Source organism: Mirounga leonina, unplaced genomic scaffold (genome assembly GCF_011800145.1).
Source record: "Mirounga leonina isolate KUSES-001 unplaced genomic scaffold, KU_Mleo_1.0 Mir_173, whole genome shotgun sequence".
Taxonomy (NCBI): Eukaryota; Metazoa; Chordata; class Mammalia; order Carnivora; family Phocidae; genus Mirounga; species Mirounga leonina.
The window spans coordinates 36026844-36053134 of NW_023270447.1; the positions used below are offsets into that span (position 1 = coordinate 36026844).

At 37.3% G+C, this 26291-nt stretch overlaps 1 protein-coding gene across 1 annotated transcript in view; it reads left to right on the forward strand.

Annotated features, from left to right (window-relative positions):
• Positions 1 to 26291, forward strand: part of NEGR1 (neuronal growth regulator 1) — an 849377-nt gene that overhangs the window by 656473 nt on the left and 166613 nt on the right. Inside the window, exon 6 of the mRNA XM_035018274.1 lies at positions 15682 to 15833. Within this exon, the coding sequence (XP_034874165.1) occupies positions 15682 to 15833 (152 nt within the window). The remainder of the gene's footprint in view (positions 1 to 15681; positions 15834 to 26291) is intronic.

The following is a 26291-nucleotide window of genomic DNA, read 5'->3' on the forward strand; positions in this document are numbered from 1 at the left end:
TTTTTTTTTTTTTTTTTTTTTTTTTTGGCCTCAAAACTAGGGAAAAATGTGTTCAAGAAAATGCTAGGTTGGGCCATATGAAACTGCCATTTTTAGTCAAAAAAGCTAAATATTGGCAATTCCACACTGTTCAACATATATATGTATGGGGTTTACTTATTTATACCATGGCTCGTGACAGGACAGCTAAATGTCTGAAGAAAACTAGTGAAATGACCTAAGAGCTTAGATGTTGCCATAATGGATGACAGTGGATGGAACATAGCAGGTACTTTTTTTTTTTTCTTAAACTGTAATCAAAAGAAGATTTGTAGACGACCTTCTCCTTCTTCAACACCAGCCTTAACAATAAAGGATATCCCCATAACTATCTCATTTGATCTGAATAACTGACTCTGCTTTTATCTACAATTATTTACAGCTATTTTTATGCAACCTCTTCTGTAATTTGGGATACTCAATTTTTAATTCTTTTTACTACTTAATGTTTTTACTAATTCTAAATCTACCTCTTTGGGGCTTCATAGAAGCCCCATTTTTTATGTACTTAGAATTAGATAAACTAGTCTGTGGTCACCCTTGTCCTACGGTACAATATTGTATATCAGCCAATAACCTTTCTCAGATTCTGATAATCCAGATTCAGAAGTTCAGTTTTTGATTATATGGACAAACATCTAGAAGAGTGGTTTCCAAACCTCTGTAAGTTATGAAACCCTTTTTTCAAATACAATCTTATGTGGAAGCCCAGTAAGTAATATCTTTGAAAGCCGGCCTTCTCTGGTAGATGTGGGGTGAATGGAGCTTCAGTTCCATGTCTCAGAACCTTCCCTTGCAAGGGCCCCCCAAATCCCTGGTTCTTCCACGAAGTGCAGATTAAATAATGACAAACTATTTTACATACCTCTCAAAGTCCCTTTTGAATCTGTGTCATACCTTTCTTACAAGCTTAACAGAATTATCCCTAGTAGTACAAGTGAGAGCTCCTTTGTTAAAGTCCTTTTGGTTTCCAGTATTTTGTGAAATTATGTCCTGAATTTTTTTTTCTATATCTCTCTCTTTTCCTTTCCTAAATGCAGCAACCATTGTCAGAAAAGGCTACAATAATCCTTAGTCGACTTTCTTGGCCTATAGCAAAAACAGCAAAGGACCCATTGGTGTCCGTAGTCATAGCTTCAGTGACTTTTTTCCTACTGGAGAGATGGACTATAGCTTTTATTACATTTTCAAAGGAGTTTAGAACCACTGCTAAAAAAGGTGGATTGATTCTTTCCAATCAATGACCTTTCTCAACACACTCACACACCTAGAGAAAATCTGGGAGCTGTGAAAATCAAATGCACTCGTCAAAGGCAAACATACTTTATTTCAGAGTGAAGTATATATCTGTTATTCGTTAAGGTTATAGCTGAGGAAATACTCAAATTATCAAATACCACAAGAGTATATAAAATCCTCTCAAAATTACAGTGAAGCAAATTTGAGAATGTGAAAGGAGTAGGAAATAGAAGGGTTCTGGTTGCTGAATGGTGGTTGTTACACTCACTGAGTGGTTTACCATGCTACCTTCTGAGCCCAGGCCATTCAAATATTTATCTCATTAAAATGAAAAACGACCTATGTAAAAAGTACCTGCTGTCTGACAGGCACTGTTCTAAATTGTTAACAGACATTAACCCATTTTATTTTATTTACAACAAACTTAATAGGTAGGTACTATTATTGTAACCTTTTGCTTGGGGAAAACCAAAGCACAGAGTGTTTTTAAGTAATTTGCACAGGTTCATACAGTTAGTGGCAGAGCTGGGATTTGAACTCAAAAGTCTTGCAAAACTTCATGCAAAGTCCATGCACCTTGTGTAGGTCATGGCACTTCAGAGACTATCAAAAATAATTTGAAATGTCAGTGTTAAATGACAAGGGTCAGGGCATTGCGGGTCAGTTCTGAATTAGCAAAATGAAAGACTGCACATACAAACACACACACTTTCTGAATTTACTTAGTCAAAGACACAGAAATAATGGAATCAAGGTAGACACACAGAGAAGAAACAGAGCACGTTTCCAAGCTGTTTTCTTGACCTCAAGGTCACTAACAGAAACATGAAGCTGTCAGAGACACCTTTGACAGGTCAAAGTTTGGCAGAGTTTTTACAAGATCTGGAAAAGTTTTATTTTTCTACTTCAAGCTTGCAAAAATATTCAGAAATAACTTACTCTCTTCACTTCTACTTAAGAGAATGTTTATAGGGGCACCTGGGTGGCTCAGTTGGTTAAGTGACTGCCTTCGGCTCAGGTCATGATCCTGGAGTCCCAGGATCGAGTCCCGCGTCGGGCTCCCTGCTCAGCAGGGAGTCTGCTTCTCCCTCTGACCCTCCTCCCTCTCATGCTCGCTCTCTCTCTCTCAATAAATAAATAAAAATCTTTAAAAAAAAAAAAAAGAGAATGTTTATAAAAACTCAGCACTGGGTGTTATAAGAAAACAATGGATCGTGGATCACCACATCAAAAACTAATAGATGTATTGTATGGTGACTAACATAACATAATAAAATTAAACAAACAAAAAAAAACCACCTCGTCTCTTTTAAATTAAGATCTTCAAAGCCGGATCTTCATTCAAATAAATATGAACAAATAACATAAATAAATAAAAAAGGCAGTACCTGAACATCCTTAGTCTCATCTTTGCCTATAGTTCTTCCACATCTTATAAAATCCATATCTGTGTACTGAGAATAATCTAAAAACCTTTTTAAAAAAAACATGCAAAATAAAGCACAATTTAAAAGAACAGAAAGAAACAAATGCTTACTGAGGACAAATCATTTTCAAGGTTCTTTAAATTCTTTTATCTCACTTATTGTTCAGAGTTCTGTGAAACACAATTTATTGTCCTCAATTTACTGATGACAGAACTGAGGCACAAGAGACTTAACCTGTCCAAGAGCTCTCAACTTCAAAGATGCCATCAAGACACATTTTATTGTTAACCTTTCAGTCCACATTCTTTCTCTTGTATACACTGCCATTCTTAGTTATCTACTGCTAAATAAGAAATTAACCCAAGACTTAGCAGCTGAAACCAGTAAGCATTTGCTGTCACAGTTTCTGTGGGTCAGGATAGGAGCAGCTCAGCTGGATAGTTATGGCTCAGGGTCTCTCACCAGGTCGCAGTCAGGTGTCATCTGGTGCTGGTCATCTAAAGGCTTGACTAGGGCTGGAGGATCTGCTTCCAAGGTAGCTCACTCAGATGCCTGGTAAGTTAGTTCTTGTTATAGTCAGAAAGCCTCAGTTAATTGCCTCTTCATAGGGCTGCTTGACTGTCTTCTTGACGTGGTGATTGACTTTTCCCAGAACTAGTAATCCAAGAGAGAGCAAGATAGAAACTGTTTATGACCTAGCCCAGAAGTTATGCTCTGTCATTTCTCTAATATCTTATTGGTTACACAGGGTGACCCTCTTCAATGTGGAAGGGGAAAATGGGGACATGAATATCAAGAGTTAAGAGTTATCAGATACTATTGGGGCGCCTGGGTGGCTTAGTCGTTTGGGCGTCTGCCTTCGGCTCCTGTCATGATCCTGCGGTCCTGGGATCGAGCCCCACATTGGGCTCCCTGTTCAGCGGGAGTCTGCTTCTCCTTCTCCCCAGCCTCTCCCCCTGCGTGTGCTGTCTCTGTCTCTGTCTCTCTCTCTCTCTCTCTCAAAAAAATAGATAAAAATCTTAAAAAAAAAAAAAAGGAATCATCAGATACTATCTTCAAAGATAGGCTTCCATAATGGATGACAATAAAAAAAAAAACTTTTTTTACATTAGAAATATTAGCCATTTGACCTTTAGTTTATTACACTGTTTCGATAAGCATCATGAGAATGACTAAAGTTATATACTTGTTATTAAAATATTATCCTTTGGTGTAAAATGGTTATTTTTTTTTTTAACACTACAGGCTCTTTTAGCCTTCCTGATAGGGACAGTGCTCACAGACTTAATTTTATTCCATATGCATCTTATTTTTGGGAAAATCAGAGTTTAGAGTTCAATTATATAAAAAACCAAAAATATAAACTTTTTTTTTTCTTGATAATAGAAAGAGACTCCTTATATCCAGTGAAGGGCATTTTCAGAATAGGCAAAGTACTACTAAGCAAGTAATATCTTTGATGACATGAAATTAAGTTAATCTATGGCTTGAAAAGAGTGTATTTATTTAGGATTAAGACCAAAAACATAAAATAAATTTTAATGGACTAATGTTTAAGTAAGTATTACAAAAACATGGACTTTGTAACATTTTGTGAAGATGGCACTGCCATCTTGTAATGGTACCTACTTGGTAGGTAGAGCAGTGATCCACAACATTTTTGAAATATATATCCCTATGAGTAAAATTTAAAACTTAGGAAAAACTATCAGTATATGAATACTTATTTGTAAACTGTGTATATGCACTTTTGAACTAATATTTTGCAGACATTAAATGACATATAACAGATAAAATTTAAAAGATGAGATACAATTATAACATAAATGGGCATTCTATTATTTTCTTTTCATTCTATTATTTTCCAACAGATCACTTTATACCCAATTTGGAGTACCTGCCCTCCATTTTGCAGACTCTTATAAAGTATGTTAGTTTAAAATAAGGAATTTTAAGGAATTTTCAAGGGCAATTTTAATGACAGGGAAATTTTACCCTACCTACCAACTTTGTAATTTTATAACACATATAACTCACTGTATACCATCTTACCCATTCCTCACACAATTCTAACTAGATTTTTTAAATTTAATTTTATTGTAGAGCAAGAGAGGGAAAGAGAGAGTACATGCATGAGTAGGGGTAGAGGGGCAGAGGGAGAGGAAGAGAGAGAGAATCTTAAGCAGCCCCCTGCAGGGCTCGATCTCATCACCCTGAGATCATGACCTGAGATGAAATCAAGAGTCAGATGCTTAACTGACTGAGCCACCCAGGTGCCCCATACAATTCTAACTAGATTATACCTAAGGGAAAAAACTCTATCTCATAAAGGTAAAATGACTTGTTGAAGGGAAGTACAGAATGGGAAATAAAATCTAATTCCAAGGCAACCTTGGTAGGTGATGGATATATTTATGGACTTGGTAGTGATGGTTTCACAGGTGTATACTTACCCCAAACTCATTGAGTTGTATATATTATTCCTCAACAAAGTGATTTTTAAAAACAAAAACAAAACCAACCCATAATTTCCTGAGTCTTGTGTCAAGATATCCCTCTTCTAGGTTTTATACAACTTTGATTATTCAGAAGAGACTAGAAATAAGTTAATTCATTCTCTCTCCCTCTCTTTCTCTCTCTTTCTCTTTCTCTACCCATTTTTTCTCTCTTATCTTAAGAGATTAAGCAGTTACATATTTTGACTTAGAAGGGTACTGGAAATAACCAATACCATCCCATGTTAAAAATAATCTTCCTTCCTGACCTGAGATTTTATGTGTTCATTCAACAAATATGCATTGGGCATTTAACTGTGACATAATTGGAAAAGATTGAGAACAAATTAAGTTCGTGCATTGAAGAAACTTCTTTTCTGATGATATTTCACTTTTCTTTTCTTTTTTTTTTTAAAGATTTTATTTATTTATTTGACACAGAGAGAGAGAGAGGGGGGGAGAGCAGGAACACAAGCAGGGGGAGTGGGAGAGGGAGAAACAGGCTTCCCAGCAAGCAGGGAGCCTAATGCGGCGCTCGATCCCAGGACCCTGGGATCATGACCTGAGCCAAAGTCAGACACTTAACGACTGAGCCACCCAGGCGCCCCTCTTTTTTTTTTTTTTTTTTAATAACCTAAGTCTTGTCTGTACAGTTTTGTTACCCCTATGAGGTCTTTATCATCCCAGGCTAGGGAAAAGGTAAAGGTAAATATATGAAATAAGCAAGAACATTTCAACTACTGGGAAATGGAAAACACATGTCCATGTAAGACATACATACAAAATATTATATTTAAAACCTTGGGGCAATCAAAATTGAAAGCGGGCTAGTCCAGTTTGCATTCCCTGATTTGGAGCTTATAGTTTGTCATAAAAATCACCAAAATGAAATAAGGGCCAAGTAAGAAGATCATAAGGGAGCCCTAAATTAAGTCCTTGAAAGTGCACAACAGGGGTCCATTCAACTCAAATCAGAGCATTAACAAATACTTCAGGGAAAAGGTAGCTTTTATGCTTCATACCAATGAACAGTATTTCCAAACATTGCAAGAAGTCAAGAATAATCATAAGCAAGAAAAGAACATGATCAATGTAATGTAAGCATTGTGTGGAGAGGGTTCTTTTTTATGCCTTGAGGTACAGGATGTGAAATCAGGTGTAATAGGAGGTAGGGTTAGAAATGCATGTTAGGGCAAGACTTGGAGCATTTTAAATATCATGATAATCATTTAGACTTGATTCTATAGGTTTTGGGAAGCCACTGAAGGACTTTTCAAGGATAGTAAAAGTATGCATCCCTGTTTTCATAAAATGTTTCTCAGAGCAGTTGGGATGGGAAAGATACAAAATATGGTTTAAACTAGGGTATTAGTTGTGCAATTAAAAAGCAAGAGAGGAGGGGCCCCTGGATGATGCAAGTGGTTAAGCATCCGACTCCTGGTTTCAGTTCAGGTCCTGTTCTCAGGATCGTGAGATCCAGCTGTGTGTCAGGCTCTGAGCACTCAATGCTCAGTCTACTTCAGATTCTCTCTCTCCCTCTGCCCCTCCCACCGTGCAACTCTCTCTCTCTCTCTCAAATAAATAAATAAGTCTTTTTTAAAAAAGCAAGAGAGGGAAAAGTTAGTATTTATATATTTCAGTGATTGATTAGATACAAGGAAAGGACTATTTGAAGATAATTTTAAGTTTTCCAGCTCAGTAATAAGGTGAATGGTGAAGTCATTAACTGAAGCTGGGAACATAGGAAAAGAGATTTGGGGGAGATTGTACTGAGTTTGGTTTAGAACATACTGAAATTAAGGTGTTAATACTGCATACACAGTCCACCAATAGACAGCTGGATTTCAGTTGTATTCTTAAAATTCATAGCAATATTTCCAAAATAAATATCTGATCTCATCACTTTCTACTTAAATCCCTTCAAGGATTCTTGAATGTCCCTAGATGAAAGTCCTAACATCACAGTATGGCATGGGAAGCCTTCATGTTCCTGCCCCTGTTTACCTCTCTGGCTATCTTGTCTTTCTACCATCCCACAATAGGGTTATAACTGCCTAAAATATCTTAGTTCACAAACTGTGACATGGTCTCTATCTTTAAGGGCTTTTCATATGTTGGTCATTTTGCTTATAAACCCCTTCCACACACACACACACCCATCCTGGCTACCTTTGGCTGGCTGCCTTCCATTAGTCCTTTAGTCTCAATTCAGATACCACCTTCTCTCAGTAAACTACCCAGACCCATTTCTGCTTGGAAAGGAGTCTCTCCAGATGTACTCCCATGTGCTTACCTCTATAAAAGCACTTTTTAAATGATACTCAACTTGTTTACTGGTCTTTCTCCTCCTAATCTATAATCTACCTGAGAGTGAGGGCTTTGTCCTGTTCGCCATTGTGTTCCCAGCATCTAACATGGTGTTTGAAATACATTCTGTTGCAAGAATGAGTTGTGGCCTTTTAACCATGATGAAGGAGAACCATTCTCATTTTAATACATTTTCAAATTGAGAAGAAAATATTAGTACAAAATTCATCTGTAGCCTTAGATTGCAGGACACGGTAAACCCAACACCTAATTGCAAAACAGAAGCTGGTTTCTGTCGCTCAGTTCTGACTCTCCAGGATTTCTTTTTGGTGAATATGATCTCTGCAAAATGGTTGTGTTGGTATATTATGGGAGGAAATTTGACATTAAAATGGGCACATTGATATTAGAAAAGCAGTTCAAGCAGAGGGGAAAAATCTAGTCATAGGCCAGGTTGTCAGGGATACAAGACTCACTGCAGTCAGAGGAGGATTGACACCTGCACTATAGCCTTTGTTTACTTGATGTAAAGTTAAAGGCAATATCCTCCCTGTGTGAATCAAATTGTCACAAGTAAGGCAGCCCAAAGGTCTCTAATCTAAAATTATTAATTTCATTAAAATTGATAAAGTAAACAAGACATACATTTTAAATAGCCTAGTAAAGTCTAAAATCATTAAAATGTCCTAATATATTATAATACATTAATTTATTCAAATGTGCAACTAAAGATAGATACCCCTTGGGGCTGAGACATTGATGCATGATATTCTTCAGTCTGTTCCCAGGAATAAATGATATCATGTTGTATTCAAGCCTTAAGTACCAAGCAACACAGTAAACCAGTATGTTGCTATAGCAGCATGTTCACATCAGTTTTCATTTCTCTCTGGTATCTAGCAGTTCTTCCTCCTCCTTCTTTTTACTTTTATTTTTTTTTATTTACCCTGCACATCTGTGAAAAACCTAGATGAAATTGATAATACACATGTAATTGAGACTGAGTTTGGCACATCTTGAAATCATGATGCTATGATCTTTTCAGTCACTCTCGCAGATCTTTCCTTTAAAAATAATTTCCTGTATTTTCAATATTTAATATTTGGCTGCCATCTGAGAGGAAATGTATTTGTTCTGTCAAGAAACAGACCCTATCATTGAACAATAATAACACCTATCATATTTCTAGTGCCTACTGCATTTTTGTGTGTGTGTATAGATACTACATTTTATACATTTAAAAACCATTCTTATGTCAACACTTTGAGATTGGCTTCAGTTTTTCCATTTCCCAGATGAAAAAACTAAGCAATACAAAAATGTGAAAACATAATTCATTCAGTCAGGCATTCAATAACTACTTACCGTACACCTATTAAATACCCAACATTATGCTCCACGCTTAGAATATAATGAATAGCAAAAACTAGGAAGCTTGCCCTGATGGAGTTGCATGCTAATGGGGAATATGGACAGTAATCAAAAGTCATGCAAATTTATGAAAGCTTGTACCTGAAATGGTGTGGTAAAGAGAAGTTTTTGACGTGCTGATGATTTGACCAACTCAGAAAGGACTAACTCCATAACATCACTAGGACTTGAACTTTAGAGACAATTTTGAACTTATTTAAAATTATTGCATTCTTGCCACTCGTCTAGGCTATGTTTTTTTCTGCCATCCTTGACTATATTCCACAGATACATTTTGGAGAGAGATTTACTACAACCCGAATATTTAGTGAACCTAGGGGAAGAAAAACAAACAATAATCAATGCTGAAGGTATGTGTTATCTGGCATGTAGTTTGAGGAGAAAACAGGGCAAGAGACCATTTTCTGCCTCTCATCTTGGGACTGTGAGTAGCCTGAAAGAGTGACTCCATTGGGAGCAAAAGACAGCTGCCGGAAGAGACTGATGGGCATGGGTAAGCCTCACATGGATAGTTAAGAGGCCTCTGGGCCAGGGAATCTGCAAATAGCTGGCTGAAGTGAACCCTACTATTTTTTTACTTTCTATCCCATTAGATTCACCCCACAGGTTGGATCAGGCTTTCCTGGTGCATAGACCACATATTACTTGGTTATTTAGCCCCACTGGTTCTATTCCCTGGCTTGACTTAATTTTCTTAAACCACTCATGACTTCTGCCATGTCTTTCCAAACTTAAATACAGTATCCTGGTTTCTACTTAATGATTTAAATACCAGTTGCTACTTGGGACAATACCCTGAGTCAGAAGTTCTGGATTTGAATGTCAGTTCTACTACTTACCAGATGATAGAAGATAAATTAACTTAATTTTTCTAAACTTCTTTTTTCTTCTCATCTGTAAAATGGGACTAGTAATGTTTACCTCCGAGGGTTGCTATGAAGATTAGTTGACATACATTTGAAAATGCTTAAATGTTTTCTGAATGTCAGTTTCCCACAAACTGCACATCAAACTTTTTTGTACAACATTGAAATTCTTTAATGTTAGATTACTTCAGTCTTAAGTATGTTGAGAACAGCTAATATTTTGCACATACATAAAACACTCCTGCTCACATTACAAAGACTAGAGATACAGCCATGATTCAGAGCCAAATATATGTAAGCTAAAATACTGTCATTGAGAGAGGCATTGAGATGTGTTGTACAAGGACCTATATGCCACCTCAGTGTCATCTTCACATTTTTAAGTGTAGCCAAGGTCCTTAGATAGAAATGTGTCCTATTTGTCTTTTCCCCCCACTTTTGGTTCTTAAATCAGTGCCTTCAGCATGGGAGGTATTTAATCATCATTTGATGACCAAATAAAACTTCATTTCCATTAATACCATATCACTTGTGATGTTTTTACCATCAACCATGACTTTTTCTGAAGCTTTTCTTTTTGAGTTGTATCCTTAGCTCATACCACCTCTTGGAATTGAGAAACCTGCAATCCATTGTTGGAAGTAACATTCCTTTTCTTATATAATTCTTATGATTCACAAACTACCTTCTTTCCCCTATTATCTTCCATCTCTGCTGTGCTACCACCCAAAGATCAGTTAGTAAGAACATAATAATCTTATCCATTTATATAACATGATATATTATTAGCATATTTCCTTTAATTCTAGTCTGATAAAACATCTATTATCATTTGAGAACACCTCTCCCTCTCCTATTTCAAATTAATATTTTAAATGTTGTTGTCTGATACGCTTATGTATGTTTCCTATATTAGCAATGAAGTATTTCAGTGACTATTTGCACTTGAAAGCTTGTTTCTCCAGAATATTTATTGTTATTCCTGACCTGGAAAGGCAGATAGTAAACAGTAGTCCCAAAATGTGTCATGAGGCTCGATTTATAAATAAAATGAATGAGGTCTGGTATAGCTGTTTATTTTTGCAATCTTAACAATCAGTGCCAATGGCTTTGTGGTCAGTTTTGCTGTTGGATGTTGCAGTGGACTCTTCTGTTCATCCTAGTTACTGTCCGAGAGAGGCTATGATTGTAAATTTCATGAACATTTCGTGAGTCCAATATATAAGTATCCTTAGTTATTAGCATGCTTCCTATGTGGTACTTCTTTCTGAATGACACTTGAAAATATAAGAGCCTATTCTAATTCAGAACTAGTTAGTTGGTCAGGCTGTGTTATTTATGAGTTGCCTGCATCATCTACCGGCAGGGCAGATAGCCTGTAATTCACAGATTTATGATGCATTAATGACAGGCAGAAGGAAGAAGAGTGAGAGCAATTGTCCTCAGTATGTGTCTTTGTCCATCTAGGCTGCTATAACAAAATACCACGGATTAGGTAGCTTATAAACAACAGAAAATTATCTCATAGTTCTGGAGGCTAGAAGTCCAAGATCAGGGAGCAAGCATGGTCTGGGGAGGGTTCTCTTCTGGGTCACAGACATCTTATTGTATCTTTACATGACAGAAGAGGCTATGGGAGCTCTCTGGAGCCTCTTATAAGGCACTAATCCCATTCGTCATGCTTTCACATTCATGATTTTTAAGCACCTTCCAAAGGCCCCACCCACCAATACCATCACCTTTGGGGCTTAGGTTTTTGAAATATGAATTTGGGGAGGACACAAACATTCTGATCTGAGTGGTATGGAACAAACCACCATAGGTGGTAGAGGGTAGAGACCAGCAAGGTGAACAGTAATGGAAGGATCTTACAGCCATAGGGTCCACAGAAAGGTAAAAATGCAAAAAATAAAAATGCTCAGGAATTTCTAAACAAGCACCAAATGCTGATCTACTTCTGAGGGAAGGAATACTGTATTTAACCACTAATTCAACAGAATTGTTTTCTCTCTTTTTGGGGGGAGGGACCATAAGAAAATATCTCTTATTCTGTAATTTAAGTCAATACAAGAATGATTCTCTTAGAACTTGAAAGACTTAAGTATTTAGGGAAAGGAGAGAACTCCAAATAAGGTAATATTCTGGATTTAGTTCTCTGGTTTTATTGCAAGGTGTATTGTGAACTATTGCTTGAGTTGTCACTTAAGATTTCACATCACTGATTTAAGGAAGTCTGGTTTCAAACAAGTCTGGGACGGATATGAAAAATCCTGGGCGCCTGGGTGGCTCAGTTGGTTAAGCGTCTGCATTCGGCTCAGGTCATGATCTCAGGGTCCTGGGATCGAATTCCACATCGGGCTCCCTGCTGGATGGGAAGCCCGCTTCTCCCTCTCCCTCTCCCTGCCATTCTGCCTGCTTGTGCTCTTTCTCTCTGTCAAACAAATAAAATCTTAAAAAAAAAAAAAGAAAAATTCAGTGGGGCCAGGGTCCTTCTGTTAATAGGCTGATATGTGCATGTTTGAAAGCTATCAAGAACTTTCTTTAACACAGAATAACAATTTAATTTGTCAAATATATGTTTTTATTGATAAAAAATGATTCTCTTTACAGAAAATATAACTATATCCAGCAATTTTCGAATAAAACTCTTTCATAAAGAAAAAACAATATCATCAATTAAAGAGCTCTTTTTTTTAATTTGTTTTTAGTCAAAGATTGAAATTACATTAGGGACAGACATGATGGGACTTATAAATGTGGTTCAAATTTCTATATCCAGTAACTAAAGGTAGAAGTATTCATCTTAACAGGGTCCCCATTGTGACTAAGATAAACTCAGTTGCAAACACCTGTTTGTCTGATTGATCCTTCTCTTCAGCTTCGACCTTCTGAAGGGCCTCCAAAGATCTTCAAAGACATGTGTTGCCCAGCCAAGTCCCTAATCACCTAAGCATAGGACTCATCTTTGTAGCAATGGCAATTTTCAGAATTGATCTGAATAGCTGAGAAAGCCCCTCGCCCCATGTACCCTCAGGATTCCTGCAGGAAAATCACAGAAGTACACCTCCAGAGATATATACCATCTCAGAAGTCATTCTCCCTTAAGGTCAGCTTTGGAAAGTCTGTCTCAGCCATCTACTGGGTAAAGATAAGTTCTTACAGGGTATTTGAGGAGCCAGCATTTTGAAAACTCCCAACTCTAGAAGAAAGTAAGTTTAGGACTTCTCCAGTAATCTCAGAAAGGTAGCTTCCTTTAAAGGGAAGTACATCCCCCCAAGGAAGATAACTTTTCTTTTTTATTGGCCATCATCACTTGCCAGGCTAGGGGGAGCAGCAGGAATATTTACCCCTGCTGTCCCACGGACGTGCCCCTCTGGTAAGGATGCGCACAGCAGCGCCGGCCAGAGGCCAAGAATGGGTCTACACATACAGAGTGTGGATATGCTGCATGACTTAGCAACACATGGGGCTTTGCCTTTAGACACATTGAAGGGCAGAGAATTAGAAGCCAACTGGAAAGACAGCCTGAAGGAACATAAGCAAATAATGCTGTCAAGTTGCTGACTCTTCTCTCTTGAGATTTTCTCCCCAGAGTCTAGCCAAATGAAGACCCTGACTAATTTTTTCTTCGTTCTTTAGGACCAAAATGAATCTCAGTTTTGGTAGGTGGGACACAATAGGGATTTAGTAGTCCAGGATGTTGCTGAGTCCTCTGGAGAATGTGTCCAAAGTGTAGACATGGGCAGATAGATTTGAGCCATAATGCCAAAGACCTCTGGACAATGAAGCTGTGGATTTTTATGCATAGTGTATACTAATTGGTTAAAAATTAAGTTATAAATGTGATGTAGGAAAATATGCAATAATCAGGATGGTATTTTGGCATAAATGTTGATAGATTTGCAATATGAGACAGGGGAGTAAAAACTGCCATATCCTTGATATTTTATGCCCTATTTTCTTGTGTCAGAGTTGCAGATCATTAGGTTTATTGCTCAAGTTAAAGTTTTTCAATGTTTATTTAACTAAAAGTTTTATTAATCTGATTAAAGTTTGAGTTTTGGGTAAGTCAAATTCAGCTATTACATGAAATATAAGTAATTCCCAGGGTAATCAAGCATGGCTGCTTATCTTAATCTGCATGTAACTACAGTATATTTTATCTAAATTCAGATGCAAGTCACATGCATCTGAATGAAAAGGAGTTCAACCTAAACTCTCAGGGGAATGCCACTTATTAGCATCTTCATGATTAAAGAAATATTTAGTACTAAAACTTGAACATATTAAGAAAGAAAAAATGCCACACCATTTGGGCTATGAGCTTATATAGCCCATATTGTGATCAGCACATCTTTTCATCGTAAACTTTGGGGTTAGTTAGGGAGACGTTATCATCTGGTTGGCATCCTCATTATTTCAGAATTTGTATTTAGAAAGAGAATTTCTTGAGAGGGCTTACCAATCCCTGTGTTGTGGGGATGTCACCCCAACTCTGTTGATCTCAGAACTATTTGCTTTTTTTTTTTTAAGATTTTATGTGTATGAGAGAGAGAGAGAGCAAGAGAGAGAGCACAGCAGGGGAGGGGCAGAGAGAGAGGGAGAAGCAGACTCCCCACTGAATAGAGAGCCCGATGGGCTCAGTCCCAGGACCCTGGGATCATGAACTGAGCCAAAGGCAGATCCTTAACTGACTGAGCCACCCAGGCACCCCAAACTATTTTTTGTACTATTGAGTGCTATGCAGAACTCAAATATAAAATAAAGTGTGTCCATATGGCCTTGCCTTTTGAGGAATTTAAAGCAATTCAATTTATTTGGGTTGAAAAGACCTGTGTGCCTGGAAACAGCTACAGAGAACAATGCAAGAATGTGACTTTGGTTTTAGAAATCCCACAACAATTTAGAGAGAAACATTCAGAGAGAGAGGGAAGGAAGAGTCATTTAAGGAGTATTAGAGTGGGCGAGATAGGACACAAATCAAACCTTAGTGAGGAGGGAAGGATCCAGCTAGCAAGAGATACAAGGAGCATATGACCATTGGATGCAGATCTGGAAAAGAGTGAAGTAGGAGTGGGCATGGCAAGCCCTGAGAACAGAGACACTCTGCCAGTCTATTGGAGAGTGAGACCTCTGCTGGTAAGCCCGGAGAGAGATTGTTGGGTAGTCAGGGTGGAATCAGGGAGAATTGAATTTTATATTGAGGCCCAGAAAGGTTAGAGAACTTTCCCAGCTGCATTCCTAATATGTGGCTAAGATGAGACCACTTGAAATGCTCTTCTCAATGCTAGGCCGCTGTGTTTTTTCTGGGTTTAACAGCAAGTCACCTGTCTGGGCCTTAAGTAGCTGCTGCGAAGTGGTGTTGATCCCAGACTCAGAACCATCTTATCACAGTTGTGGGGTTAACTTTCATGGGGGTTATTCAATAATATCATCTGAAATGGCCTAGACATATCCTAGCCAACTTTTCAGAAACCATCAGTTTGTGTGTTTTTGATAAAATCATTATATTTAATTTGCTTTACTCTTTCTCAACTTAGCAGATGAGACGCCATTGCTGTAGTGTATTTAGTTTTCTAAAATACAAATATTGTATTTCTAAAATACAAATCAGTGTATGAACAGGACATGTGGCAATCTGAATTTAGCTTGTTGTAGAGCACAAATCATCCCATAGTAACAATCTACAGCTGTCAAACAGCTTCTCCTCCCCGACGTCTACTAACGTAAGGAAAATATAACATTATATTATCACATTATATGCTAACGTGAGTGTGGACAAAACTGTCTGTGGGTTGCCATGACAACCCCGATGAAGCTAAAACTAAAGATGGTATTCACGATGCCTGTTTACCTAGAGTTTATTTTGTCTTGTAGGCTCTTCAATGGCCAACAAGGAATCATTATTCAAAACTTCAGCACAAGGTCCATTCTCACTGTTACCAATGTGACCCAAGAGCATTTCGGCAACTATACTTGTGTGGCTGCCAACAAGCTCGGCACAACCAACGCGAGCCTGCCTCTCAACCGTAAGTAACACGGTATTGCCAAAACGCTCCCGGGGGCCCCTTGGCTCCTGACCATCAGCAGAGATAACACCTGAGAATGGCGTATGTTCATTTGAGAACTCAGCCTGATGTGACACATCCCTTACGCAGAGGAGACTTGGCCCCTAAATGGTATGGGTGTTGGAGAATTTTTGAATCCCTATTGAAGTCTACATGTGTTTAGAAAGATATCTTAGAGCTGAGAAAAGGGAAAAATTACCTAAATAATAGGACCCACTGAAAAATGTCTTCTGACTGAAGATGGTTTGGTGGGCTTTTGTTTTTTTTGTTTTGTTTTGTTTTTAAAAATGTGTTACATTAGCCTGAAGCATAGGTTGATTTTGGCTGAATTTACTCTTGGTTGGTTTTCTTTAGACATTCATCTTGGAATAGTGAGAATTTCACATGCCATATGTAAAATGAAAGAGTAAGTAAATGATCATGGACAGAGTATTTTATCCATATAGATGTTTTTACTCAAAACTGTATTTGAAATGCAGCTTAAGGTTTTGCTAAAATAAATACTATATTTCTAATATATCTTGGTTCCTAAGGTCTAGAAATGAAAAAGGAAGAACAAACATGAGGATTAGGTGAAGGGAGTGAAACCTAAGCTGATGTTTTCTCTTACAATTACTCTTAGTGTTTTTTAGGAGCTGAATAAACAACACATTTTCATAACCATAAAATAGTCCTAATTTTGAAGTGGAGTATTTCTCAAAATGTTCAAAGATTAGGCAGTATATACTGTCTTTTCAGTTCCACAAAGTTATCTGAATCATCCTTATCTTTTATAGTTAATATTTTTATAGTAAGCTGACATACATATATTTATGTTATCATCCTGTGATATTAAGCTGTTTCTGAAAAATGCGAATATTGTGTAATTCATTACAGACATGATCACTTCCATTTTGCAGAAGGATGGGATGTATAATACTTCTACTACTTAAAAATATAAGAAGTTTCATGATTTATGAACTTGGAATTACCACAATTAAAGTACTTCTGATGTTAAATAAAATATATTAGTTGTTAATAGAAAATAATCACTTGAAAAGCATTTGCTCTCTATGCACTTTAAAAACAACACATCACTTATTATTCCAGCTTAATATTACTTAATATTTCTTAATACCCCCACTCTGAAAAACACTGCTTGCCATGCAATAGCCATAGTATAATAAACTTGCTTAAGTTTCTTCCATGAGGATGATTTATTTAGTGTAATTATGAATAATATAAACCATTAAAAATATTACAGAGCAGTGTGAATTCCAATTTAATATAAATATTGATACTTCTTTGGTATACTATTAATATTTTAAATGATTTACATATTCAAGAACCTGAAAGAATAAATGAATTAAAAAGACAAAGAAAAATTTAAAGCTTAATAACACATTAACTTTTTGCTGTTTAAATTTCTAAAACACATTCTGACTTTTGAAACTGAAACATTAATGAGTATGACAAATTAAGAACAAATGTCACTTACTTAAGTGTTCGTGGTGCTCTGGCAACCTTAACACAATCATTTGGAAATAATGCACTGATGAAAGGGCTTCTAAGCATGGTGTCTTCAGAATGGACTCTAATCATCTCCCTTTGCCACTGGCTTCCTGGATGTAGAGATGCTACGAAATACTAGCGCAATTTGATTAATTTGTCAACAAAGACATAATATGCAAATCTTATCTGTAATTATGAGCATAGCCCTAGAAGTCTGAAAAATGTCTATATATTCAGAATTCTTGTATGACCTCATTTGAAGCTCTTACTTCACTGAGCATCTCTGTTTGTACAATAATTATCTGTATATGCTTTTCATCTCTCTCCAGTATTTGTTTGTTAAGACTATAGGATCAATACCTGATTCATTATGTTCTCTCTCATATCACCAAGCAGGGTGCTTGCTATTTAATAGGTAATCAATAAATCTTTAGGGAATAAATGAATTTGTTAAACATTGAATAAGTGATTAAATGGCTAATGAATAAATGAATGAACTGGGTTTTAGATGTAAAACATGTATTTGTGATCTCTAGATATGCAAGGCAATAGCAGGAGGATTACAAGTAACACTTATTGTGAGCTTACTGTAGACCAGATATCATTCTAATCTCTTTATATGAATTTGTTCATTTAATTCTGTGATCCAAAGAGGCAAATTCTATAATTTACTTCTTACAAATGAGGAAACTAAGATGAAGAGAGATTAAAAGTATGACCAAAGTCAAATGGTTAATAAGTGACAAAGCAAAACCCTGAATCCCTCAGGTCTTGCTCCAGAGCCCAAGTTTTTAACTCTTACATTTCCCTGCCTCTTACTATGAATGTAAAAGCATCAATGGAGTGAAAGATAAATTGCATCATTTGCAACATATTCTTCCAAAGCTAAACCCTATACATATAACATATTTGTCCTTCTTGTGTTTTTTATCAACTTTTTTAAATAATTTAGGGTGCTATTCTTCAACATATAAAACTTTTTAAAACAAGTGTTTAGATGTAAATAGCATATACCAGATATCAAATTTAAATATATGAAAGATGAATGGGCTCAATGTTTGACTGAAAACTTACACAAAAATGAGACTCAGGGCCATTTAAACACACGCTTTTATGTCATTTTAAATCTCTTTGGATGGTACAGTTATCCAACACAGGCATTGTGAATCTACAAACTGTATTATGGGGAAAGGCAGCTTTCTTGAAGTCCACGTGATGCTAGCTGGAAAGTGCACTATGTCACTTGAGAAGAGCTTCTGTCAGCTCTTCACAAGGTCCATGAATGGGAGAGTCTTCAACCTCTAAATTGATCCAAGACTAGCAGCCAGTCCTAAGCTCATCTCGTATTGGCCTATGACCAGCTGTTAAAAACCTATTGCTGAATATCAGCCCTTCCTATAGTTAAGGGAGTGTGTAAAGCTAGCTTGCCCACTTTCTTGTCCAAGAGAAAAGAAATAGACGCCAAAAAGTCTGCCATTTGTGTACATGGTGATATTTGGAACATGCCATGAATAAGAAAATTTCCATGTTTTCGTTGTTTGTATCCCTGATAGTTCATACACTCAAAGACAGGGTTATCAGAAATGTGAGTTGCTAGTATAGTGTTTATACATAGCAAACACTCAAACTGATTGATAATAGCTTTCTAACAGAGCTTTAGCCATTAGGAATCAGCTCCCCAGCCATAACTACGTAGGATAGATTTTGGACTGATACAGTCTACTCCTGGTTTGTAACAACTTGCATTTCCTAGATCATCAAGAAGACAGAAGGCAAGAAGCTATAATTTAGAGCTTTGCTATAACTAAGACCATCAAAAAAAAAAAAAACAACTATTCAACATTCTTTGGGGTGTGTGTGTGTGTTTCACATAAAATGAGTCAAGCAGGACTTTGTTTGAATCCCAGTTTTACTCCATATCAGTTATGTGCGACTTTATGAGTAAGCAAATGCCAAAGCCTCAGTAAATTCATTGATAAAATGAGGGCAATACCAGCTCCCATCTATAGGATAAAAATTAAATGGGATGATGCATGTAAAGCATTTATTACTCAGCCTGGAACAAAATAAACAATAAATGTTAGCCATTGTTATTATATCATATCCTCTAAGAGCACTCAGTTCACAAAGCAATATATAGATGGCTGACCTTATTTGTTGACCCAGTGCCCAACACTTTACTACGGGTTTAGATGGTAAACTGTCCCTGGCAAGCCAGGGGGAAGGCAGGCGAATCTGAAATAATGTCCCAACTCTAGCTCATAACTTAACCTCATCCTTGGTCAGCACAGGAAGCAGGCTTTGTGGTACTAATTCCAGATTAAATATGATGTTTGCCACATAGAAGTTCAGACATCTAGGAGATTCAAAGAGTGAAGGCAAAACTAAAATAATTATTCTATTTTCAGTCTCGAATAATTTATTCAATACCAACCTTCATTCATCATAGAAACATTGACTGCCTCCAGTGTACAAAGCACCATACTCAATGTTGAAAAGAAAAGAATTAATTGATCTGGAAACCGATCCTCAGAGAGTTCTCAGATGAATGCAAGGAGAGAGAGAAGACCCAGAGAACTGTAATGCAGTACAGGAACAATAGCATCCTAAGGCAGAGAAGAGGCTCTTAGTCTGGTCTTGAGGGCTAGGAAAGGACTGTCACCCAGAGTAGGTAATATCACCATGAGAATTATAACTAAGGTACAACTCGAAATACCATTTTAGCCACCACTGTGTCATTTTCAAAGGCAGAAGTTTGCAGAGTTCATTCAAGAACAATCATGAGCACAGTGTGCAATGGCACAAATGAGAGAACGACCAACCCAGTCCCAGTGACAGGGGGTAAGCTGTAGAGATGACTCTTGAACAAAGTACATGACAGGACTGAGCCTGGGTATGAAATGATAAAGGGGTTGGGAGTGGGAATACTCTGATATGAAGCAGCTACTGTAAAGACATGGCAGTATGAAACAATCTGATACATTTGAAGACATGGTAGTATCTTCATGTGGTGAGAATAAAAGGTGGGAGAAGAGACTACTGAGAGATGACTGGACAAATTGGTAGAATTAACACAGGAAGGGCCGCAAATGAGCTTGGACTTTATCCTTCTGGTTCTGGAGAGCCATTGAAGGGTTTTTAATAAAGGAAGGATACGAACAGATTTTCTTTCTGAAAGACATTCTTAGGTAATGTGAGGGCTCAACCCAGGTATTAGACTGACAAGGAGATAATTGCAAAAAAAGAGGGGCAGAGGTGAGAGAGGAGAGAGAAATCAGGAGAGAGGAGTTAATGACCAAATGTGGAGAGAATAAGAAAGGAACTGTAGGAATCCAGGTAACTCCCAACATTTAGTTGGGTAAGATTAACCAGGATAGAACATGAGAAGAGGATTAGCATTTTCAGATGTGGGGAGAAGGCAGAGATTGAAAGAAGAAAAGTGACTTTAATTTTAGAGATTTAAAGAAGAAAAGTGCCTCAATTAGAGGCAATGTTCAGTAGGTAGCTGGATGTAAAGTCCAGAATGGAGATGCGATTTCGAAGTTATCAGAATGGAAGTGGTCATTTCAGTCATGTATAGCAAAAAGCTGAGCAAGGACCAAAATCCAAGTAAAATCAGCAGTGAGCAGAAGAGTTGAAACACCCTGTAGAGGCTCGTGGATTCAGTGTGGACAGAGATGCCAGAGGAAGATCAGTGTCATATAAGGCACAGGAGGAGACTCCTTCAAGAAGAGGGTTGGTCAGCAGTGTTCAATGCTACAGCAGATCAGAAAAGTCTGAAAATCAACCACTGAGATGAAGAACACAGGCTGATGATCTGCCTTGACACTTTAGTCGCTGGTCTGAATTGGGCTTGCTTTATGATTAATAGGTCCAATGGCCGTGTCTACATCAACCACTCCCTGACCGGCAATGTCAAAGATGCAGGACATCAGTCTTTGGTGATGCTTCTTGTTTTTCTGCAAGCCTCCCTCATTCTCCATTTGCTAGCCTCTTTTCTCACATTTTTCTTCAGTCCCAGAGAAACAAGAAAGGACTGATTTAAAATGAAGTCACCTTAAACCCCTTTGCCTTCCACGGCCTGTAGGCTTTCGACTATAATAGTAAGAGGACTATAATTCTAAGCAGGGATGTTAGTAACTTCATCAATAGAATTACTTTACGTAAAGAATATATAATTTCTCAAGTTAGGGGAAAGCAAAATTTATGTTAGGAAAACTACAGGAAACCTAGTATACAATGAATCCCTCACCTTCTAAATTATCTGTCCAGAAATTTCTGAAATATAACCTGCAATGAAAACATCTGTGTGTGTGTGTGTGTGTGTGTGTGAAAGAGAGAGAGAGAGAGTATCTGTAGATCAGTGTAGACCAGCCTCAAGGAGCAAGTGCTTTAACAAAATTAATAATAGATGACAGCATGCCAACTATTCATAGCAAAATTCCTTATTAAGTAAAAAATTTGGGATTCAGAATTATTTGGGATTTTATATTATTTTTCAGTTGTGTTTTTTGTTTCCTGAACATGAGCAACTGAAAGAGATGATTCCTTTAAGTCTTCCCATTAAAGAACGTGAACTGAATGATCCCATCCTGCCATCTATGGGTCCAATTCATCAAATTTACACCATTATTTGGTTGTAATTTAGTAACCAATAGAAGTCATTTCTATAGGTAAAATATGTTGTATATGTTTTGCTTCCCACCTTCTTAAAAAAAACAGATATTCATTATAAGACACAAAGAACCACAATCTAAAGGGAAGTAAGGAAAGAGAATTAGTTAAGAAGGAAAAAATCTTAGCCACATAAACAAAGTGCTTAAAATTCATATAACTTTGGTTTAACACACCTTTCTCGGGGACCTAATATATGAAAATATTTGGGACAAGTCAAGCTTTAATATTAATAGCCTTTGCATACAGGCCTACACAGATATGAATACTGCTCCAGTGTGTGGGTGCCGAATTCCTCTTTTATGTGTTTCCAAAAGTGGGGAGTGTCAAATCTATTGCTAGAATATAGGTCCTAATGATGTGATAAGGACTTCTCTCCTTTTCTTGTGTGTGTGTGCGTGCGTGCGTGCACACACACGTGCACACACATGCATTTATTCACATAACAAAGCGTTTGCCTCAGAAATATTACACATAAAATATTCAAAGGACTCACCAAAACGTTGTCTTTTCCCTGCCTTAGCAACCCTGTGGAGACAATAATGAAGTTCCAATTTCAAATGTTTTATACAATCAGTGCTATTTAAGTTTCTGGAAAATCTCCTTTCATGTTAGAGGATATTTCTTCCCAGTCTGTTTAATTTGATGGACACCTTCTTTTTGAGATTAAAAAAAAAGAGTCAGTAGCTGGTATCCAAAAGGAAAATGGAAGAAGCTATTGGAGAAAGTAAGAATGTGGCTGGCATAACAGTTTTTCCTTGTTTAGATCCGACTGAGGCAGGCAAACGTTATTTTTTGACTGATTTGTTGCATATGGAGCCAGCTGTGCCCTTGCAAGTAATATTTCAGCTCTCTGCTTGCTACAAATGTCCCCACATGCCAGTAAGCAACTGTATGGGCTCTCTGTTACTTTTGTGTATTATAATGAACCCTGATTCCATGTGAAAGGTGATACCACAAATTTGAATGATTCATATTTTAGATTGAAATTGATCTCCCCTCCTGGAGCTTAAAAGAGATAGGAATTTCATTTTGGTTGAAAGAGACAGTAATAAATTTAGACTTGGTGATTATTGAAGACTGTGTGCTACGTGAGCCAACTAGCTTTATCCTCACAGCTTTAAGATGTTAATGGAAAGCCCTGCCTGGATGTTCTAGTAATAAATATTTGACAAAAATTAGGTTTGCAGTTGTAGGTAGACTTTGATATAGCTACATCAACCTACTGAATGGCACTCTGCTAAACTGAAATACACACATACATAATCGTCATACACATCATGGAAGTATACAAATTTGCTGAAATGCAGTATGAGGGAAGCAAAAGACTTTTTCCTCCCTGACCTTATTCCTAGAAGCTTTGTGTGTTCTCAAGAAGCTAGACACAATATAGTCATTCAGGGCCATACATGAGAGATGATACCCAAAAGGTTGAAGTAGTCAAAATAACTGTTGGAACCTAAGGTGCTCCAGCTCACCAAATCCCCACTAGTAAGAGCTGAATAGAAAGGCTAACAGTGCTTTAGTTAGCCATGTCAAATGACAGAACTTTAAAGCTAGAGTAGTCTCAGATGTTACCTACTTTCTCGCCAACTTTTTAAAGCAGTGGATTCCTTTCTTTCCCCCAAATAAAACTTGATGCAAGACCTTAATATGTAACAAAGATAAAATTGGAGTTCATTTGGTTGATTTGGAGGTAAATGTGGAAAATTCTGTCTTTTGCCTCCATATCACACTGCCCAGTGACCCTGAGGCCCATCAAAAAGCCGCAGAGTTGCACAAGATTAGGCTTGAAAACTTTCAGTCTCGACCAGTTCTTTCACTCTATAGGTGAGGGAACTCAAAGTTGTATATTTTCACAGCAGATCTAAAGCTAGAACTGGCTTAGTTTTTCCTACGCTTGTTCCAATGCTCTTTCCACTACACACGCCAACCACCGAAAGCTTTGGAAGCAAACAGATCTGAGTCGAAGCCGTAGTCTCCCATTTGGGATGTTGGGCAGTTCTTGCAATCCCAATCTTTAAACTTCAGTTGTCTCATCTATAAAATAGGGGAAATAACTTATTTTTATCCTGTTGTGGTGAAGATCAAATGATATAGGATATGTAAAATAGCTAATACAGTGCCTCATTAAATGTCAGTTTCCTTTTCTTTCCTCTCCGGTACGGATGATCCAAACATTGAAGCTCAGTCTCTGTAACCCCAGTAACTGTGTAACTTTATCTCACTGGATATTCAAGAACAGCGCTGGTTCTTTAATTCATTTATTCATGTACTTATGTATATCGCTATGATACTGTCTCTTTTATTAGAATTATTAATTAAATCAGCCATGCACATAGGCATTCACTTGTAATGATGAAAAAAAAAGTGGTCAGGCTGATAAAGAGGGTTGTACAAGATTAATTACTCTACTGATGTGTTTCTCTCAGGTTAAGAGGCAATTTGACAGCTGCATCCTCAAGCTCGTGGAGCTACACATACATCCCCATGGTTGACAAAGGGTCAGTAAATGCCAAAGGGAGAATGCAGCTTTGGTATTTGCAGTTGTCATTGATCAGCCTTGAAATGTAGCAGGTTTGTGGGAATTAGGTACCAAAAAGATACTGAAAAATCAAAAGGAGTTTCAAAATTAACCATAAAATAGTATTAGGGGTCCTAGCCTAAGAGACAAGCAATTTAGGTTCTTGCCTTTACTTGGACAAGTCCTTAAGTAAAGCACTTAACTCTCTGGCCTCAGTTTCCTCGTCTATAAAATGAAGAGGATAAAATAAATAACCAAATTCTCTTTCAGCTATAGTGCTTTAAGAGTCTAAAAAAAATCTATATACATTTAAAAGAAGTAGTATTTATGTATTGGTTGTTATTAAAACCAGCTATACCTACTCCTTAACAAAGTAGAAAGGCTGCCAATATTTTCCCCTTCTGTACATTTTTGTCATTGAACACGAAATTATTTTTTATTGACAAAAAAAAGTATTTTAATGTGTTTTGCTCTGTGGTGAGTCTCCATAAAGTTTAGCTCAATAGCACTGCTGGTCTAATCATTTTGTCATCTCTACAAAGAATTTTACTCTCCAGGGAAATTTCCTTTTATGTTCACAGTTCCAATTCTGTCAGCCAATAACCTATGAAAAGGCACTAGAATAGATCTCCTTGCTTGCTATTCCACAAAACTCTGACCCTTATAACAAATTAGGCCAAAATGTGACCTTGCATATATGGGAGTCGTGGCTATTAAGATTTTGTAAAAATGAAAACATGCCAACATTTCCAGCTTGAAGAAAAGGTATTACCCGCCTCTACTTTCAGTAGTGCCTTACCCAGTCTTTTCCCTGGCAAAGCATATGGGAGGTCCTGTGAGCGAGTCCCCTCCCAGTGATCTCTAAGTAAGTCTCTTAGAGATTACTTACCCAGCAGGCATTATTTTTGCCGTAGCAGTGACTGGATCCAATAGTTTGAGCATGTGACAAGGTAGCAGTCTGAGCTACTCCCCCACCCCCACTTCGGTGCTGTGTTTCTTTTTCTAAAAAATATAAGTGTGGCCACTCATAGACGATTGGAGATATAAGTGAAGAAAATGATTATTATGAAGTGCTGAGTGCCATTATTATTAAACTTCCCATTTCTCCTCAGGCAACATGAAGCGTAATTAATAGAGCACATCACCAAAAGAAAAAGTAAAGTGAAATTGGATTTTTTTTTCAGTTTTGATGTTCCAAATAAAGGAAAAAAGAGGAAAAATTAACTGTGAAAGCAATGATATTTCAATGGGCCACACTTTCTCTAAAGCACTGTAAATTCTGTTTTAGTAGCCATAAAACTGCTGGGGAAGAGAGCCGAAATGGCACGTCCTCATCGAATGTGTCTATTCAGCATGGACTGGATTTCCTTACTTATAAATATAATTCAGTTGATATTTCTCTCCAGAGACACAAATTAGATATCTGCCCAGTATATACTTAAGTAAGATTTGAATAAATCAAGCAAGACTTGCTTGCATAGAAATGTTACTTCACCTATGGCATGGCCAGAAATTTTTAGTAAGTTGGATTTTTCCAATTTTATCTTTTTTTTTTAAGATTTTATTTATTCATTTGAGACTCGGAGATACAGAAAGAGAGAGAGAGCATGAGCAGGGAGAGAGGCGGAGGGAGAGGGAGAGGCAGGGAGAGGGAGAAGCAAGCTCCCCGCTGAGCCAGGAGCCTGATGCAGGACTTGATCCCAGGACCCCGGGATCATGACCTGAGCTGA